Source organism: Mirounga angustirostris, unplaced genomic scaffold (genome assembly GCF_029215605.1).
Source record: "Mirounga angustirostris isolate CCGP_5_RB_7025 unplaced genomic scaffold, mMirAng1.0.hap1 SCAF_5, whole genome shotgun sequence".
NCBI lineage: Eukaryota > Metazoa > Chordata > Mammalia > Carnivora > Phocidae > Mirounga > Mirounga angustirostris.
The window spans coordinates 123,869,222-123,890,416 of record NW_026991713.1 but is presented as its reverse complement, the minus strand read 5'-3'; the positions used below and the strand labels follow the sequence as shown (position 1 = coordinate 123,890,416).

Sequence of the window (21,195 nt, the reverse complement as noted above, 5' to 3'; positions counted from 1 at the left end):
AACCAACTGAGCCACCCAGGCGCCCCATGACCCAGAAATTCTACTTTTAGGTATTTATCAAAGAGAACTGATAATCCAAGTCCACAAAAAACTATACATCAACGTTCACAGCAGCTGTTTTTCATAATAGCTAAGAACTGGAAACAATCCAACTATCTAAAAATAGGTGAATGGATAACCAAATTATGATATAGCCATACAATGGAAGGCAATTCAGCAATTAAACAAAAAGAACTACTTATAAGTAGAACAATATGAACAAACTTCAGAAGCATTATGATAAATGAAAGAAGCCAGATATAAAAGGGTGTATACTGCATGCTCCCACTCATAGTTGTTTTCTGAACAGAAAAAAACTAATTCATAGTGATAAGAACTGGGTCTGCAGTTGTTGAGATGGAGGATGTAGAAGGATCGATCAAAAGGACACTAGGATACTTTCTGGGATGATAAAATTGTTCTATATCTTGAATGGAGAAGTGATTACATGCATACACATATTTGTTAATTCACTACAGGTGAATTTTACTTTATGAAATTATGAAATAAAAATCTCTGTTATATTAAAAGTTTGAAGGTTCCATGCAAAGACAGGTTGAGTTCTCTAAAGTAAAGCCAATAAATAATTCAGCTATCTAATAAATAATAAATAAAACTAAAATAGAGAAATAAAAAATATTTTGAAGGTACATCTGCTATAAATATTAAGTAGAATATTTAATATTAAAATTTGTAGTTTTATGAGATTCACATGTCTGATTTTGTGGAGAGAAAAACAGTGGTTTTCTGAACTTACTGCATCTATTTCTGGAGAGGTTAGTAACTCCTCTTATCTAACACTGAAGTCTGTAGAAAGTTTATGTTCTCTTCCCTTCACAGTATAAATGGCTCTTTTGAGAATAATATTAATACTGAGACATATTAATGCTAGGCTTTGGTTTTCTCTTCTGCTTTGCAATAAAGCACAAATAATTAAAATTGGATATAATTCCACAAAAGGAAATTCATGTGTTGTTATACATATACATATACATAAACATATACAAAATGTAACATAAAAATGCCTTTTCTTTCTTTCTTTCTTTTTTTTTAGAGGGAGAGAGAGTGCTGTGCATGCATGTGATCTTGCATGCAGGGTGGGGGGGCTTGAGGGGGAAAGGGATGAGAGAGAGGGAGAGAGAATTGCAAGCAGGCTCCACATTCAGCATGGAGCCCAATGTGGGGTTTGTGTGTGCAAACAGGTTTCATGAGGTGACACCAAACTTTGTATGATAAACTGATACTTTCTATTCTATTCTTTTTTCTGTTCCATACTTTGAACAAATGCAGATAGCAACCTAGTAAGTTGCTAGGTTGACCTTACTAATGAGGCATGAATGTTGCAATGTTTGAAAAACATTGGACTAAGCGTTATATGGGTTTTCATCTAATAGTAAAATAGAAAGGCATCATTTCTTTATTTCTCTATTCTTTCTTATACCTTTAAAGTCTCCTCTTGGTAAGATTATTTTAATACATATGCAGGAGATGCTAATAGAATATAAAATTACAATTTAAAATAGTAAAGTTAGTTAGCTAATCAACTATATCCTTTTGAAATTCAAATATTTTGTACTGTAAATAAGCAAACATGTAAAACCTAGTTTCATAATGTTACTAAAAAATTCTTCAGAATATCTACAGAAACATTTTACTGGTTAGTTTTTTGTTTCTATTTCCCCAGGCACATCTGGACGCAGGGAGAAAGAGATGAAGGAGGGTGTCAAGTAACAACCAGAAACTGATCTCTTTCCTTCCAAACACATACTTAGGAGCTGACATCATAACCCTATGGCATGAAATACAGATGGAAAAGTAACTGGATTCAAGTCAGGAAATTTAACCTTTATCAGATAAAGACAGGAAAGACTTCAGCAGAGAAACTCACACCTGCTGTGAACTAGAAATCACCAACCAAATATTGTCATTATTGCTCTGAAAATAACTTCTGCTAGAGGAATAAAATAGGATGAGGGCCAATGATTAAGCTTCCACTGGGGCTTTTTCCTGAGACTGTTTTCTGCGGAAAATACAAAAAATAAGGTGACATCTGAAAACAAAGCATCCCACACCTTATATTTCCAGGTGGGCAGCCCCCTAGGACTCAGACTGCCTGGAGGGTTAGCCCACTGGCTGGCAGTTGTCTGCACAACCCCCACATCAGTCCCTCCCTGAACAGTCCTACAAAGCCACCCTCAACAATTCATGACAGCCAATTCACTCACGTCCTGCCCAATGGGAAACTGAAACAGGCTCCAAAATGGTAATTTGAGTGTGCCTTATGGCTTCCTGGGTCCGTCATCTGATTGCTGGTTAGAATATCTGACTATTAGTCAGACCGATGAGTTCACCCAGCAAAGGGCAGGAGCACAGTAGTCAGCCAGGCTTGGCCAAAGACAGAAAGTGAACACTCCCTTGTCTGTGATTTCAGCCCTGTCTGGACCAGACAGAAGCCAAAGTAATGATTATCACCCAGGGAGGCAGATCAGGCAGATCGAAGAGTTGGAGTTTGCCATCTCAGTGTTCCCTTCTCTTTTTGTCAAATATCTTTTCTTGTGTTATCTTTCTTTTTATTTATTTATTTATTTGAGGGGAGAGAGAGAGAGAGCACACGCATGAGCAGGAAGAGGGACAGAGGGAGAAGCAGACTCCCCACTGAGCAGGGAGCCTGATGCGGGGCTCGATCCCCCCAGGACCCTGAGATCATGACCTGAGCTGAAGGCAGATGCTTAACCACCTGAGCCCCCCAGGTGTCCTGTGTTGCCTTTCTTTATCAGCTTCTTTTTCTCTCCAGTTTGCTTCTTTCCTCTCCTCATCTTTCTTTTATTTTACCTGTACTTTATCTTTCTGAAAACCTTCTTTTAAAATTAAAATTTAACTTTAATATCCTTTCTGCCAGATTATTTGGGTTGCTCTTGGTTCTTACTGCACTTGCTATTGCCTTATAAGCTAGTGTGGTATTAGTGGGGCTGCTTTAGTCATTACAGAGCTATGTCTTACTTTGCACATTGTTACAAAGATTTCCATAATATTTTCAGCGGGCCCCACCAGCATGTATGTTATCTAAGACACAGCCAGTTTATTCATGCAGCAAATTAAACTTGTATTTATAGTTGATTAGAGCCAGAAGACATCTCAAAGATTATCAAATCCAATTCCTTAATTTTACAGATGAGAAAACTGTGGCCCAAATTGTTCAAGTGACTTGCTTCAAATCCTAATCTAATATTCAGTGTGGTTCGGGCCAAATATATGAGGCAGATAAAACTACAGAAGTATGGAAAATTGTGTGCACACTGTAATTTCTTAAAAAGCCAATTTTGGTCATTGGATGTTAAACACCTGGACAAAGTCCAGTGAATACTTCAGCTGTTTAACATAAACTATTGTAATTGCTGGGGATTCAATTTCCCATGTGCTTGAGCTGGATAATAAACTGTCTCCTGGAATGGGGCCCTCAGGAGAAAAAAGTGCATGAATCACTCACACTCAGGATTCTGGAGAAATCTAAAGCCATACTACCCAAACACAGAACTCAAACTGCCAGAGAACAGCAGTTTTGCATAAAATATAGTGTCCAAGTACTCTGAGAAGAAATAAATGAGAAACTGGGAAGGGATTCTGAGTGGAAGTTTTTAATAAATTAATTATAATATTATATAAATTATTTATTTATTTATTTATGGGGCGGGGGCTTTAAAAGATAAGCATCTAGGGAATCTTTCTCTAATTTCTTAAAATTAGCTTTCAGTCTCATAAGTAACTTTTTATTTTGATAGAATTTTAAACTTGAAAAGTTGTAAGAACTAGCTCCCAAATTCTTTTTACCTAGATTTACTATTTACTTGTATTTTGCCCTCATTGCTTTATCTCTGTCTCTTTTTCTAACTTACTCATTCACTTATTATCTGAACCAAGTGAGAATATTTTAGAGACATGGCATGTCTTTACCCCTAAAAATATCAATGTATCATTCCTAAGAATAAAAACATTCTCTTACAGAACACTTAAAATTATGTTAATTAGAAAATTTAACATTGATACAATACTGTGGTCTAATTATTATTTTTAATAAGGAAGGCACTGAAATCACTATACTCTTTTCTAAATTAGCTTTCATTATGTGCCATGGGTTTAGGGATGAAGTATTCTCATAGTACTATTTTGTAATGGACTGAGTGAAACCAAGTATACAATGTTGTTCTGTTACCTGCCGATGCATCAATTGCTTCATAGTTTATTAAAAAGCCTTCATAAGCAACGTCAGAGTCAGCCACAAATATAAGCATTAATGAGTTGGTACTACTGGTAAGAGAGGGCGGGATTGATTTTCCACAATATCTGTTTGAAACCAAGAAAGAACACAGATTTAAAAACTTTTAGTATACTTGAAATGATGTACCAAAAATTAAGACATGTAAAGATAAAAATAAAAAATAATACCCCCTATTAACCTTTAAAAACAAATATATTTCAAGCATAAAACATTTACAAAGTTGCTGAAGATCATCCTATTCATGGTTACTTCCCTGAAATGGTTATATGTGTGTACCTAGCTGTGTGGCTTTTCATACATAAGAAGTTTAATCAAACAAGAAATTGCAAGCTATACTAAGTCACTGTATAGCATATTAATGAACTTATTAATAAAAATGTGTAAACTTACACAATAAAGGGAAAGCATATACCATAAACTCATAGAGCACAAACTCTAGAGTCAACTCCATCACTTGGAGGCATTATGACTTTATATTTTTAAAATATTTTATTTATTTACTTATTTGACACAGAGAGAGTACAAGCAGGGGGAGCAGCAGAGGGAGAGGGAGAAGCAGGCTCCCCACTGAGCAGAGAGCCCAATGTGGGGCTTGACCCCAGGATCCTGGGATCATGACCTGAGCTGAAGGCAGATGTTTAACCAACTGAGCCACCCAGGCACTCTGGAGGCATTATGACTTTAAGCAGATCACTCAACCTTGATGCCTCAGTTTTCCCATCTCTAAAATGGGTATCATGATAGCACCGACTTCATAGAGTTGTTTTGAGAATTTTATGAGTTCATATACTGTGTATAAGAGGCTGAGAACAGTGCCTAGAATAGGGAGCCCTATAGAGGTGGACTCTATTATCTTTAAATAGCTGGCCTATGCAGAAGTAAAAGTTTGGTTACCAAGCCATGTTAAATTTTTGCTAAATAGAACTAATTTTACTCAGTAGAAGAAAGTTTTAAAAATAAAAGATTAGGAATAAAAGAAAAAATAAAGAGGGAGAATAATACTAGGAGATGAAATAAAGTTAAGAAAATAATGAATGAAGGGAAAATGTTTAAAATGGATGAAAAAAGAAAATGAAATTAAGAAGAAATAAAAAAGAAATCAAGAGATTTCCATTTCCAACAAAGATGTAATAACAGGGGCTGGATATAACCTTTCACCTGAAACAACTGAAAATCTGGTCTGGACAAAAAGATATAAATCAGTGGATCTCAAGATACTGGATATCAAGCAATGAAGGACAATGATTCTTAAGAGACAATAAATAAGTGAGTTTGAAAGCAAAACCAGAAATGATCAAGCTGTTGCCAAGAACTTTAATGCGTTTCTAAATCAAAGTTCAACATATGTGGAATTTAAGAAACAAATGAGCAAAGGAGAAAAGAGAGAGAGAGGGAGAGAGACAAACCAAGAAACAGACTCTTAATTATAACAAACAAACTGATGATTACCAGAAGGGAGGGGGAGCAGGCGGATGTATTAAACAGGTGATGGGAATTAAGAAGTGCACTTGTGATGAGCACCGGGTGTTATATGGAAGGGTTGAATCACTATACTGTACAACTGAAACTAATATTACACTGTATCTTTACTAACTGGAAATTAAATTTAAAAAAACCCACAAAGCTCAGAAACACATACAGAAATGCAGTAATGTCCACTGCACAAAAACGCAAAATTGAAAATGTCTGGCATCCTATCATATATTATCAGGCATGAAAAGGAGAAAAGTAGAACCCATAATGAGAAGAAAAACTGATCAATCAGAACACACCAAGAAATGACACAGATGACTGAATTAGCAGATAAAAACATTAAAACAGTCATAACTGTATCCCAGAGATTAAATAAGCTAAAGGAAAAAATTAATGTGCAAAGTAGAGACATGGAAGATATAAAAGATGATTCAAATTGAACTTCCAGAAATGAAAACTATAATATCTAAGATGAAAAATACACTTGGTAGGATTTATAGCAGAATAGACATTGCAGAAAAAAAGATTAGTGCACTCAAATACACAGCAATAGAAACTTTCCAAAATGAAACATACAGAGAACAAAAAACTCAAAATCAAATGAGCAGAGTTCTTCAGTGAGCTGTGGGACAATATCAAATGGCCTAAGATACTTGTAATCAGAGTCCCCAAAGGGGAGAAGAGACAGATAAATTATTCCAAGAAATAACGACCAAAAAATTTTTAATTTGATGAAACTATAAACCCTCAGATCCAAGAAGCTCAACAACACCAACAAAAAATTATGCTAAGAAAAGCCAGACAAAAAAAGAGTACATACAATATAATCCCATTTTTATACAATTCTAGAATATACAAATTAATTTACAGTGATAGAAAAGGTTGGTGGTTTCCTGGGGATGGGGATGAGGGACAGAAGTGAGGAATTATAGGAGTAATAGACATGTACATTATCTTGATTTTGGTAATGATTTCATGGGTGTACATATATGTCGAAACTTAATTACTGAAGACCAATTTCTACTGATGTAGAAATGGTCATTGAGGAGTGGGTTGATCTCACCTTGTTTTTATAACACAACATGGTAGATTTTAACATCCTTCACTGCAGTAGGAAAGCAAGAAAGCAGGAAGTATTTTTTAGTTAAAATACATATATATATTTTTACCTCCCAAGAGATGTCTCAGAACCAGTGTCATAAACTTCCAAATAGTCATTTGTGCAATTGTAATGAAACTCCAGATGAAATACCCTGAATATCAGATGAATCAGGTGGCCAGGTTGGACTAATATATGCCAGGTACAATTGATGCCATGAGGATAGATATTTGGATGGCCAGGACTTTGAATGATTCCTGTTGACTCTGTCAGAATTTTTCCACATGCTGTTGAAATAAAAATAATAATCATTATTAGAATAACTAACCAACAAACTACCTGGAATTCAAAATAAAATAATCTGATCATAACCTCTTAGAAGATGAAAAAGAAACATGTTCCTCATATGCCACTTAAGAAAACCTAGTTTTCCTCTTATTAATAGAAATCAGTTAACTATTGATATATACTGATTAGGAAATATATTTTTTCTTTGCCTTTGAATGTACTTTAAAATTTTTATAATGTCGATAACTACACATCTATAGTATAGATGAATTTTCTATAATAATTTATTTCTGCTGTTCACTTTTTCGGCCCAAATGCAAAGCAGGAGAAAATGTCAGTATCTTACCCAAGTCTGCAGAACTGAATTTAGCCATGAAACCATGATTTTCAGTAGAAGAACTTTTCACAAATATGACATAAAGAAAATTGTACACAGATGTTATAAATGAAGGTATGTCTGTGCCACAATATTTCTTATTTTCAGGAGAACCCAAAATGGAACTGCTACCAATCTAAGTAAAAAAAAAAAATTTTTTTAAGTATATTCGTTTATTTTGTTAGATATTATTTTGAAAAACTGCTTTTGTTTAATTTAAATTCAATTAATTAACATATAATGTATTGTTTGTTTCAGGGGTACAGGTCTGTGATTCATCTGTCTTATATAATACCCAGTGCAACTGTTCTTAAGAATAATTATTTCTAGGGGCGCCTGGGTGGCTCAGTTGGTTAAGCGACTGCCTTCGGCTCAGGTCATGATCCTGGAGTCCCGAGATCGAGTTCCGCATCGGGCTCCCTGCTCAGCAGGGAGTCTGCTTCTCCCTCTGACCCTCCCCCCTCTCATGCTCTCTCTCTATATCTCATTCTCTCTCTCAAATAAATAAATAAAATCTTTAAAAAAAAAAAGAATAATTATTTCTGAAAGATTTTATTAATGTCATAAAAATAAATTTTAGTCACCCCCTAAAGAAACTCCATACCTATTAGCAGTTATTCCCCATTTCCCTCAAACCCCAGGCTCAGATTATCCATGCTGGACATTCAAATAAATAAAATCACACACTACATGGTCTTGTGGGACTAGCTCCTTTCATTTAACCTGTTTTCAAAATTCATCCATGTAACGTGTCATTTCTTCATTCCTTTTTAATGCCATATAATATTCCACTGTACGGATATACCACTTTTTAATAATCCATCCATCAGTTGATGGATATTTATATTGTTTCTACTTTTTGGCTACCAAGAATAATGATTGTAGTCATTTATGTACAAATTTTTGTGTGGATACATATTTTCATTCCTTTGGACATACGCATAGGAATGGAATTGCTGGGTCAAATGACAAATGGTAATCGTTGGATCAAATGTTTAACTTCTTGCGGAATTTGCAACTGTGTTCTGAAGTAGCTGTACCATTTTATATGCTCACTAGCAGTGTATAAGTGTAAGAAGTTTCCAATTTTTCTATGTCCTTGCCAACACTTGCTATGTTGTGACTTCTGAATTATAGCCATCCCACAGCTTGTGAAGCAGTATCTCATTATGGTTTGATTTGTATTCTCTGAAGATTAGTGATATTCAGCATCTTTTCATGTGCTTATTGGCTATTTGTGTATATTCTTTGAGGAAATATGTATTTAGATTCTTTGCCCACTTTAAAAATTAGATTGTTTTTAATTTTGATGAAGTCCAATTTTCTATTTTTTCTTTTGTTGTTTTGCTCCTTGTGTCATATCTAGGAAGGCTTTGCCTAACCTAGGTCACAAATGCTCCTATGTTTTCTTCTAAAAGTTTCACTGTTTCAGCTCCCACTCTTAGGTCTATGATCCATTTTTAATTAATTTCTGTGTGTGGTGTAAGGAAAGGGCCTACTTTCACAATTTTGCACAATTTTCCCTTCTATTCCTAGTTTGTTGAGTGTTTTTATCATGAAAAGACGTTGGATTTTGGCAAAATGCTTTTTTTACGTCTATTGAGGTAATCATGTGGGAGATTTTTTTCCTTTATTTTATTTTACTATTTTTTTCATCCAATGTTTTAATGGGGAAAATTATATTTATACCCACCAAATTCAATTTTTGGCAAAATTATTTCAGAAAAAATAAGAAATTATGTTATAAATACAATTGGTGAAATCATGTGTAGAGATTTTGAAAATCTTTTTTTTCCTTTTTTTAATTTTTAATTATTAATTTTTATTTTATGTTAGTTACTATACAGTACATCATTAGTTTTCTATGTAGTGTTCCATGATTCATAGTTTGCGGACAACACCCAGTGCTCCATGCAATAGTGCCCTCCTTAATATCCATCACCAGGCTAACCCATCCCCCCACCCCCCTCCCCTCTAAAACCCTCAGTTTGTTTCCCGGAGTCCATAGTCTCTCATGGTCTGTCTCCCCCTCTGATTCCCCCCTCCCTTTCATTTTTTCCTTCCTTCTCCTAATGTCCTCCATGCTATTCCTTATGTTCCACAAATAAGTGAAACCATATGATAATTGACTTTCTCTGCTTGACTTATTTCACTTAGCATATTCTCCTCCAGTCCCATCCATGTTGATGCAAAAGTTGGGTATTCATCCTTTCTGATGGCTGAGTAATATTCCATTGTATATATGGACCACATCTTCTTTATCCATTCATCTGTTGAAGGGCATCTCAGCTCTTTCCACAGTTTGACTATTGTGGACATTGCTGCTATGAACATTGGGGTGCATGTGGCCCTTCTTTTCACTACATCTGTATCGTTGGGGTAAATGCCCAGTTGTGCAATTGCTGGGTCATAGGGTAGCTCTATTTTTAACTTTTTGAGGAACCTCCACACTGTTTTCCAAAGTGGCTGTACCAACTTGCATTCCCACCAACAGTGTAAGAGGGTTCCCCTTTCTCCACAACCTCTCCAACATTTGTTGTTTCTTGCCTTGTCAATTTTTGCCATTCTAACTGGTGTAAGGTGGTATCTCTATGTGGTTTTGATTTGAATTTCCCTGATGGCTAATGAGGATGATCATTTTTTCATGTGTCTGTTAGCCATTTGTATGTCTTCTTTGGAGAAGTGTCTGTTCATGTCTTCTGCTCATTTTTTGACTTGATTATTTGTTTTTTGGGTGTTGAGTTTGAGAAGTTCTTTTTTTTTTTTTTTTTTTTAAAGATTTTATTTATTTGACAGAGAGAGACACAGCGAGAGAGGGAACACAAGCAGGGGGAGTGGGAGAGGGAGAAGCAGGCTTCCCGTGGAGCAGGGAGCCCGATGCGGGGCTCGATCCCAGGACCCTGGGATCATGACCTGAGCCGAAGGCAGACGCTTAACGACTGAGCCACCCAGGCGCCCCGAGTTTGAGAAGTTCTTTATAGATCTTGGATACCGGCCCTTTTTCTGTAGTGTCATTTGCAAATATCTTCTTCCATTCCATGGGTTGCCTCTTTGTTTTATTGACTGTTTCCTTTGTTGTGCCAAGCTTTTTATTTTGATGAAGTCCCAAAAGTTCATTTTCGCTTTTGTTTCCCTCGCCTTTGGAGACATGTCTTGAAAGAAGTTGTCGTGGCTGATGTCGAAGAGGTTACTGCCTTTGTTCTCCTCTAGGATTTTGATGGATTCCTATCTCACATTGAGGTCTTTCATCCATTTAGAGTTTATCTTTGTGTATGGTGTAAGAGAATGGTTGAGTTTCATTCTTCTGTATATAGCTGTCCAATTTTCCCAGCAACATGTATTGAAGACACTGTCTTTTTTCCATTGGATATTTTTTCCTGCTTTGTCGAAGATTAGTTACCACAGAGTTGAGGGTCCATATCTGGGCTCTCTATTCTGTTCCATTGGTCTATGTGTATGTTTTTGTGCCAGTACCATGCTGTCTTGATGATGACAGCTTTGAATAGAGCTTGAAATCAGGCAACGTGATGCCCCCAGTTTTGTTTTTCTTTTTCAACATTTCCTTGGCAATTCAGGGTTTTTTCTGGTTCCATACAAATTTTAGGATTTTTTGTTCCAGCACTTCGAAAAATGCCATTGGTATTTTGATCAGGATGGCAATGAAAGTATAGATTGCTCTGGGCAGCATAGACATTTAGCTGATTTTTGAATGTATACCACCCTTGCATTCCTGGGGATAAATCCCACTTGGTCATGGTGTATATTCCTCTTTACATGCTGCTGAATTCAGTTAGCTAGTATTTTGTTGAGAATTTTTGAATCTATAGAGATATTGGTCTTTACAAACTAGTTGCATGGAGCTGATCTGAAGATAATGTACATAATATTTTTAATAATATTCAACCAAATACAAGTATTCAAAGATGTTTTACTCTTACCTCAATATAATCTGTATCACAGTGGGTAGAACTTTCAATTTCAAAGGCAGTGAAGTTGAGAATAACTACTTGGCTTTGGGGCTGGTGGATGGTCCACCTGCAGATCCTTTCTCCTGGATACACATTAGGATAAAAAGGTGAGCGAATGACCCCTTCTCCAGTTAATTCTCCTCCACAAGCTGTAAATATGAAAATGATAGTAGTGTTTGTTCAGAGATAAATGGTTCTTGCCTTCACTTTTATTGCAAAGAGTAGTTCTGCATAGGAATATACAGGAATGTGATATTACTTTTAGAATTTTTTCCTTGCTACTAAAGGACATAAAATGACTAAATTATTTCAAGAAATTAAAATGTTACAATCAGACAAATTAAACACCTAAAAATTAAGGCATAAATTTTCTTACCGACTTGATAAACAGCTCTGAAACTAGCTCTTACAACAGAAGCATCTATTTTAAGCCTGATCCAGATACTATTAGTAATGGATTTAATGTTAGAGATGGTTTCATTGCCACAGACTTTTCCAAGTAAGGTTTGATCATCTCGAACCTAAATAGAAAAACAAAATAGATCTGTAATCCTAATCAACAAAATTACCTTGGTGATGGTGGATTATTTGGAGATGAGAAAACGGCAGATTCAGAATAAGTTATCATCTAATTTAGGTTACATATGGGAAATTTTTCAGCACAATAAAATAACACTAAATATTGATAACAAAATCTTAAGCCAAATAAAATCCAAAAGCATAAGAATATTTAAAACATTCTCCTACTAATTTCTACAATGTGAAAGGGGAGATAAATTTATAATTTTGGATTATTTAGAAAACAGCAAAATATGATAACATATCAAAATATGCAAGTTTCAGCCAAATCTGTAATCAAAGGAAGTCCTAGACTAAACTGCTTTATTATTGGGGCACCTGGGTGGTTCAGTCGTTAAGCATCTGCCTTTGGCTCAGGTCATGATCCCAGGGTCCTGGATCGAGCCCCGCATCAGGCTCCCTGCTCTGCGGGAAGCCTGCTTCTCCCTCTCCCACTCCCCCTGCTTGTGTTCCCTCTCTCACTGTCTCTCTCTCTGTCAAGTAAACAGAATCTTCAAAAATAAATAAATAAATAAATAAACTGCTTTATTATTGAAAGAAAGAAACAGAAAAGTAGATAACAGAAAGAGAATTTAAAAAGTCAACTTAAAAAATTGGAAAAGGTATTACAATGAGGGATAATAAAGTAAAACTAAAAGTAAAACCTAATAATAAAATACAAAATAATATTAAATTTAAGAATACATTCAAGAATTGTTTTTTGAGAGTAGGGTGGGGGATAGGGATATTTAAGACACATCTTTGTCAATAAAGATAAAAGAAAATAAAAAGAAAACTAAAACAAGAATAAACACAGATATACAAACCAAAAATGAGAAAAATGCTACAAATACAGATACTGATACATTCATTTCATATGAATGATAATTCTTTGTACAACTCTATGCTAATATAGCTGAATGTTTGAAATGGTTATTTCCAGAAAAAATATAAATTACTAAAATTATCTCAAGGAGAAGGAAAATAAAATCTGAATAGACAATAAACCATGGATAAAATTGAAAACATTATCAAATAATTACTTCCCCTCCCAAAACTCCCAGAAAATGTTCTACCTCATCAATTATTTCAAACTTTCTTTTAAGATTTTACTTAGAGAGAGAGAGACATGCACAAGTAGGAAGAGGGGCAGAGGGAGAGGGAGAGTGTCAAGCAGACTTCCTGCTGAGCATGGAGCCTGATGCAGGGCTCAATCTCATGACCCTGAGATCATGACCTGAGCTGAAATCAAGAGTCTGACACCTAACCGACTCAGCCACCCAGGTGCCCCAATTATTTCAAACTTTTAAGGAACAAATAATTGCCATAGATAATTTGTTCTAAGGTACCCTGAAACATGGAGGAATCTCCAACTAATTTTTCTCAGAACTATCTTATTAAATTCCAATATGGATAATACAGATGAAACTATGGATTGATCTCACCTATTTATATAGATACAAAAATCTTAAACACAGTTCTAGAAAAACAAATTTACTTCATCATTAGGCTTATAAACCAATCAAATATGATAACTTGAATAATGCAAGGTTATTTGAAATTACAAATTATAAATTACACTCCTCAATGGATCCAATAAGATAAACCACGTATTTCCATAGATGTCAAAAAAAAAAATGGCCAGCGTTCCTTTTTATGAAAAGCAAAACTCTTAGAAAGTTAAGAGCGGAAGAAAATTGCCTTCATACAATAAAGACCACCTGTTTTAAATCAATAGTCAATGTCTTATAAGGGCTATAAGCACAGTCCATGCAGTCACACAGACCTGGCCAGAGCCCCTGCACTTCTGAGCAAGTTACTAAATCTAACCCTGGCTCATGGGGTTGTTGAAGCAAATAGATGAAACAATAGTGTGAATTCCTCAGCAAAATGCCTAGTCATAAAAAATGTGAACTAAAGAATAGCTATTGCAATTCTTGACATTTTGAAAGGTGAAACGCTAGAGGTTTCTCACAAAATTGGGAATGATTCCAAGGATATAGATACTACTCCTGTTATATAGAATTATTTTGGAAGATCTAGCTACCCAAATATTAATTCATTTTCTCAACTAACATTATCAAGGCATCAGTAAGTGCCAGGGCCTGGGTGGGTCAGTCATGCTTACAAGGACCCTACAACAAGCAAGCATATTTTTCTAAAAGCATGAGTGCCATGTTTGGGAAAGTATGGGGTGCTATATCATTACTTAATACAATGGTTCTCAATAGGTATCACAACTACACACTTTTTTTAAAGATTTTATTTATTTATTTGAGAGAGAGCACACAAGCTGAGGGAGCAGCTGAGCAGGGAGCGCAATGCGGGGCTTGATCCCAGGACCCAGAGATCATGATCTGAGCTGAAGGCAGACACCTGACTGACTGAGCCACCCAGGCACCTCACAACTAGACATTTTGGAAATCTCTGAAGACATTTTTTGTTTTTGTTTTAATCAACTAACAGAGTAGTGGCTAGGCACTATTGACATTTAGTGACTGGGGACCAAAGACACTAAACACCCTGAAATGTGAGAGATAATTTTGTGTCACACACAAAAATTCTCCTGCATCCCATGTGACACTCATATAAGGGACAGTTCTATTACTAAGTGTGAAATCTAGCTCTGTTTTATAGACCAAACCCAAAATAGTTTTGCCCAATTTTAATAAATACTGAATATTCCAAGATTATAAGTAGAGTACAAATCAAAGGAAATTTTGTGTGTTTTTCTTTCCCTGGAAATCTGACAAGAGCTGGTAACCATTTCAGAAAATTTGCCACCAATATACACAGCCACGTCAGCCTGGGTCTGTATGCGGCATTCACGGTGACTCAAAGAGAAAATAGCATAAGGCTCCATTTTGTCTTCAAGTCTAGCTTGCCTGGGCTTATAACATAATGCAATAAATAAATATGTACATTTTTTACTTTATTTCTCCTAAATCTTATATTTCCAACTTTATTTTTTTATATTATATGTGTATTGAGGTTATATCATCTTATGAATTTCATTTCAGAAGAGAGAAAGGGTGATATAAAAAGGCCTTAAAGGAAACTGACTTCACCCTAAAACCCTGAACTCAAACAGGGGATTATGGAATATTTGGCAGTGGAAATAACCTTTAAATTGAGCCTGAAGGATTATCCACCCAGGCCAAGGGAAATGGGCAATAAAGGGAAGATTTTAAAAGTTCTGATACTTAAAGCTGGCAGGGATATGGTAACACAGTTGCTCCCATTCACAACTGGTGGAAGCATATATAAATTTCTGGGAAATAATTTGACAGTATGCATCAGGAGTCTTCAAAATGTTCAGTTTTGGACCCAGTAACTTCACTCCTAACACTCTATCATAAGGAAATCATTTGAGACACAGGCAAAGACACACAAGAATTCACATCAGAGTGGATCTATAATTACAAGAACTGAAAATATTCCAAGTGTCTAATAATAGGAGAGTGATTAAATAAATTAGGGTACAGCCATATGATTGAATCTTACACAGACCTTAAAAATCACATGCCTTTCCACTGACTCATGCCAAACCAGTTTCTTTCTAAGAGCTGTAACACGAATTTCATATTTGTCTTAAAGTTATGCTAAATATCTCTCTAACCAAACAGCAAATCTTTGAAGGAGGAGAAAATGTCTGTCATGCCTTTAGCATCTAACATAGAACTTTGCAAATAGGTATTTGACAAACGCTCGTTGATTCATTAATTTTAAGGCATGGCATGATGGTTCAATTTTTGTTAGCAACACAAACATACTAGCTCTTGGAAACCAGGAAGCAGGAAACACAGAGTAAGATATCACCCTGTTCTCTGATCCTCCAGGGCTCCAAACTCCTCTGCTAAGACTGTAGTCTCTCTTTTGTATTTTGCCCACTAGAAGATGACAAGAAGGAAGAAAAACAGCCAAATAGCATCAGAGCAAGCTAAAGTGGGCCATTCCCCAAGGCCTCGCTAATGAAATTCAAGGATTTTAGCAAGGAGAAAGGCAGCTGCAGTCCAAATGTTTTAAGAGGAACTTATAGGGCTCATGGGCCCTAAACCTAGAAGGTACAATTGATTTTGGCTGCATTTCTCTGTCTCTGTGGAAATGAAACCTTATTAAATCTGAAAGCCTGTATTCTCTCTGGATCCTGGACATGACAATACCTTAACCACAAATCCTTTGAAAGAGACAAATAAAGTTCATTAAATGCTCTAAAGTGATCTCAAATATTGTTGCAGCCCATCCTGCATTCAATATATATTGTAGGACTTGTGAATTTTCACCTCCCCCACAACAATAACAACCCCTTTTTCTTTTGTGCTTATGCACTAGGATAGACTGTATTATTTTTCCTATTTAAATCCCTCCTTGTAATGGGATCTAACATCTCTGCTCACTGCCATGTGACTTACAATGCCTCCCCATGAAAAATTAATGATTATTCTTCCCATTGACTGGGCTTGGCCATAGGGTTTGCTTTACCCAACATCACGTGAGCGGAAGTGATATGCCATCTCCAGGGAGAAGCTTTGGGAGCCACTGCAGGATTCAACCATTTTTTACTTTCTTTTCTTACAAGATCAAGAGCCTGAGTCCCAGGGACAGATGGGACAGGGTGAGCAGATCAGCAGAACTTCCAGTGACCCCAAACCAACACGTTTACATGAGCAAAGGATAAATGTATACTACTGTAAGCCACAGACATTTTTTTGTTTGTTACTGTTTTTGATTTGTTGTACTGCTATTGACTGTTTGTTATTACAGTATAACCTACAGAAAGATGATGTGTATTTAAACCTGGTTTATATTAACAACTTAACAGGTCAGGTGAAGCCATACCAGAGTCACCTATACAGGCAGGACATCAAATTCATTCTCTATACTGGATCACATTTGCAAAGAAATGACTAGGGCCAGTTCAGAATTCCAGTGTTCTGTGGGCCAGGCCCAGATTTCTCATTGATTGCCTTATTAATCCAGCTAACACTGATTGTTTCAGGCCCAGAGATGCAGTATATAGCCTGTGGAACACCCAAATGGCTTCTGATTTTTGCATTCATCAGACTGAACTAATTCTTGAAAAGAAACTACTCATTAAAACAAAAACAACAAAATCAGAGTTCTTACAAAGGAATGGTTTCCTGTAGAGAAAGCTAAAATAAACAGGGCTGAAAAACACAGTTCATATGAAATTTAAGTGTGAGCTCTAGAGCCCAGTCAGCAGTAAGCTTTAACATCTGGAATGGATCAGGTCCCAAAGCCCCATCTTAATGCATGTGCTCGTTTGTTTGTATCTGCTATGTATCCAGATTTGTTTTTATATAACAATTCCAAAAATCTATTTAAAGTATTAAACGTTAATTCAAAGCAAACCAAATATGCTGGCGCATAGGTTTGGTCCAACCAAGAGCTGAAGACAGAACCCTCCCGTGCAGCAGTGTTTAACATGGGGCTTCCTGTGAAGTGAGCTTCAGGTGGAAATGCCCCTTAGCTAAATAAAGACTTGATCCTGCAGACCAGTCTTGGGTTAATTTAGGCACATAGGAGGGGATGTGGCCCTACTTCAAATAAGACAATAAACAGTGAGTGATAAGAAATGAGAGAAGCCATACAGGGATTAAAAATTATTTCCTTGGGGTGCCTGGGTGGCTCAGTCAGTTGAGCATCCAACTCTTGATTTCGGCTCAGGTCATGATTTCAGGGTCGTGAGATGGAGCACCACATTGGACTCCTTGCTGAGCACAGAGTCTACTTGAAATTCTTTCTCTCCCTCTCCCCACCTCCCCTTGCTCAGGCTCTCTCTCTCTAAGTAAATAAAAAAATAAATAAAATCTTTAAAAATTTTTTAGGGGTGCCTGGGTGGCTCAGTCGGTTGGGCGGCTACCTTCGGCTCGGGTCATGATCCCAAGGTCCTGGGATCGAGCCCCGCATCGGGCTCCCCGCTCAGCGGGAAGCCTGCTTCTCCCTCTCCCACTCCCCCTACTTGTGTTCCCTCTCTCCTGTCTCTCTCTCTGTCAGATAAATAAATAAAATCTTAAAAAAAAAACTGTTTTAAAAAAAATTTTTTTTAATTATTTCCTTACATTTTTGTTATTATGTTTCATGATTTCATAGTTAAAATATTAAAGCGTTTTATGCCTCATGAAACAGTGTCCTTTCTGATATCTCCATCAGTAAACTTATCCTTTATCTAATTCTTCTAAAAATCTGCTTTTCCGGGGCGCCTAGGTGGCTCAGTCGTTGGGCGTCTGCCTTCAGCTCAGGTCATGATCCCAGAGTCCTGGGATCGAGCCCCACATCGGGCTCCCTGCTCCGCGGGGAGCCTGCTTCTCCCTCTCCCACTCCCCCTGCTTGTGTTCCCTCTCTGGCTGTCTTTCTCTCTGTCAAATAAATAAAAAACCTTAAAAAAAAAAAAATCTGCTTTTCCAAAATCAGGAGTACTTGTCTAGTTTCACCTAGAAGTGTGAACCTACATGATTGCAAACTCCATCATGTCACATTCTCCTCCTTTTCTCTTCTCCCCAGCATCACTGTCAGAATCATCCTCAGGTTAACTTTTAGTAACCACTCACTGGTGTTCCGGCTCTGTGCTAAGAACATTCTAATTGTTCCCCTTTGCACTGAGCATGTCTGGGTTCTTCATCTCCACCTACAAAGCCATTACAAGGTCAAGCTTCTGCCTAACTCTTGTTTCTCTCTTCCTCTCCTTTGCAATTCATCCCACACTAGGCTCTTCACAATTCTTTGAGTTTGTCGAGATTTTTTTTCTCAATTCAGTCTCTAAGGCTACATTAGCACTTCCAGCTGGAATCCTTCTCTTGACTCTTTGCATTGCTAACTCTTTCTCATCCTCAGACCCAAAATGTGCCATCCTTGGGGAAGCTACCTCTGACCATCCACTAACATCATTAGCCCTGTTATTTTCTCCCATAGGACTGTTTCTTACCTTCAAGATACATTTCCCAACTTGAAATTACACAGTTGCATGCTTGCTTGTTTAATATCTGTCTATTTTATATACCCATTCCCTAGCATAGTGCCTGGCATCAAAATTGTTCAATAAATATTTAGAGAATGAATAGACAAATAAATGGATGATCCCTTTTAATCCTTTTGAGAAGACTAATATTACTACTCCTGTTACAGATTAGGGAAACTGACATTCACTGGTGTTAAATATCTTGACCTTAATATAAGAGAGAGTTGAAGTCCTTTATCATATTTCCCTGCAATACTGTTCATAGCAGAGAGAACTGGCCATCCTCTTGATTCCCCTGAATAGCTTGTAGCACTCTTGATAAATGCCCTTACCTATAGCCTCTGTGTCTCACTTGTCCCATTGGGTTTGTAGTCTCCCCATGAGCATGCAACTCCTTTACATACAGCAAGGATCTGTTCTGTAAATCTCACACCTCCACAACTAGGCAGGGCTACCATCTCAGTCTTTTCCCTGGCTCCCACTACACCAACCAATAGAATTATTTCACTTGAGCAATGGCATGTTTTGTCACTCCATTACAAAAGTTCAGGATGGCCAAGCAATTGTGGAAAGACTGTGTTGACAACAGAGCTAAGAAACCAACCGAATGTTTCTAACCTCTGCCGAAACTACAAATCCAATATGCTAAAGAATGCAAACTATTGAACATCACTCCATTTCCCCTTTTTCCTGCCATCTCTAGAAACATCTCTCTCTAAGCTCAAATTAATTTCAACATGTGCTTAACTGGAAATACTCCTCAGCCTAAGCTAGTGTGTTTGCTTGCTGCAGTTACATTCCAGTTTCAGCTGTCAGAGGTCTTATTCTTTCTCTGCCATTTGGGTTTTATTCTTAAGAACTATTCAGTGAGTCACAGCCATGAGACTTTAACCAGCATGTCCCCTTGAGGATAACAAGTATACTCAAGCAGACCAAAAGTCATAGCCCCCCCCCCGCCCCCACCAATCCCAAGGCTGGAGCTGAATAGCTTCAATGCCTAAAAAAGCAAAAGGAAATCTTTTGTGAATTTGATTCCATCTAAAGATGTGTGGAGATGTGGGAATGCTGTGCAAAGCCAGCTGAGAGAGCTAGGGTAGAGAGTACTGGGAAGAGGAGAGGGAGGTGATAAAAGGTTCAGAGAGAAGACAGATCTCCAGTGTTTCAGCTTGTTGTACTCCCCTACATTTCCAATTTTTAGTTCCTCTTTAAGATTTTGAAGATTTTACCTGGAAGTTGAGTTTCTTCATGTCTCACAGATTTTGATATCTATCTAGCATTTCCCCTTTGTTATTTTCTACATGGTCTTTCATTTCATTTTCTATTTCCTTCCTTAACCCAGTAACTATTTAAGAGAGAGTTTATAAATTTCCAAGTATTTGGGCATTAAAAAAAATTTGGGGGGGGGTGCCTGGGTGGCTCAATCGTTAAGCGTCTGCCTTCGGCTCAGGTCGTGATCCCAGGGTCCTGGGATCGAGCCCTGCATCAGGCTCCCTGCTCTGCGGGAAGTCTGCTTCTCCCTTTCCCACTCCCCTGCTTGTGTTCCCTCTCTTGCTGTGCCTCTCTCTGTCAAATAAATAAATAAAATCTTAAAAAAAATTTTTTTTTATCACTAACTTCCAGTTTCATTACATTGTAAAGAGATAGGTGTGTAATTTCTGCTTTGTGAATTTCCTTGGATTAGCAAGAAGTCATTTGTCATTCAATGACACTTGCAGAATAGGTACCCATTCCCCACATTTCAGACACCAAATTTAATGTAGCTTACTTTTCTATGCCATTTATTTTTGTTTGCTTTCCACTTCTAAGAAGGAACAACTTCGCCAGAAGCCCTCCTACTTCCGCAGAAGGCACTTCTCCTTCCCCTTCTCTTACCAGTCTCTCTTATGTGGTTCCCTTCCACTGACCAGAAGTCTTAGTGGGGAGAGGTCAGATGATTCAGGATTGGTCAAGGAGATTCTATTCATTTCTTGCTACATCGCATTCAAGCCCTGGCCTTAGCATCATATAGGCTTCTAAAATTATTATTCAGCCTACTACTTGGATTCTCTGGGATTAAAAATTAAACTTCCATTACTTTTTTATGTGTCCTTCACTTAGAGTTCTGAGGGCTTAAATCACTTATGAAATATTAATGAGAGG

The 21,195-nt window shown here is 36.9% G+C and overlaps 1 protein-coding gene across 1 annotated transcript in view; it reads right to left on the bottom strand.

Annotated features, from left to right (window-relative positions):
- The window catches only part of CUBN (cubilin), a 264,463-nt gene that overhangs the window by 201,683 nt on the left and 41,585 nt on the right, over window positions 1-21,195 (bottom strand). The window contains exons 18-22 of the mRNA XM_045874338.3: window positions 11,896-12,040; window positions 11,490-11,668; window positions 7,522-7,687; window positions 6,958-7,174; window positions 4,250-4,380 (exon numbers count right to left, since the gene is read on the bottom strand). Coding sequence (XP_045730294.1) covers window positions 4,250-4,380; window positions 6,958-7,174; window positions 7,522-7,687; window positions 11,490-11,668; window positions 11,896-12,040 — 838 coding nt within the window. The remainder of the gene's footprint in view (window positions 1-4,249; window positions 4,381-6,957; window positions 7,175-7,521; window positions 7,688-11,489; window positions 11,669-11,895; window positions 12,041-21,195) is intronic.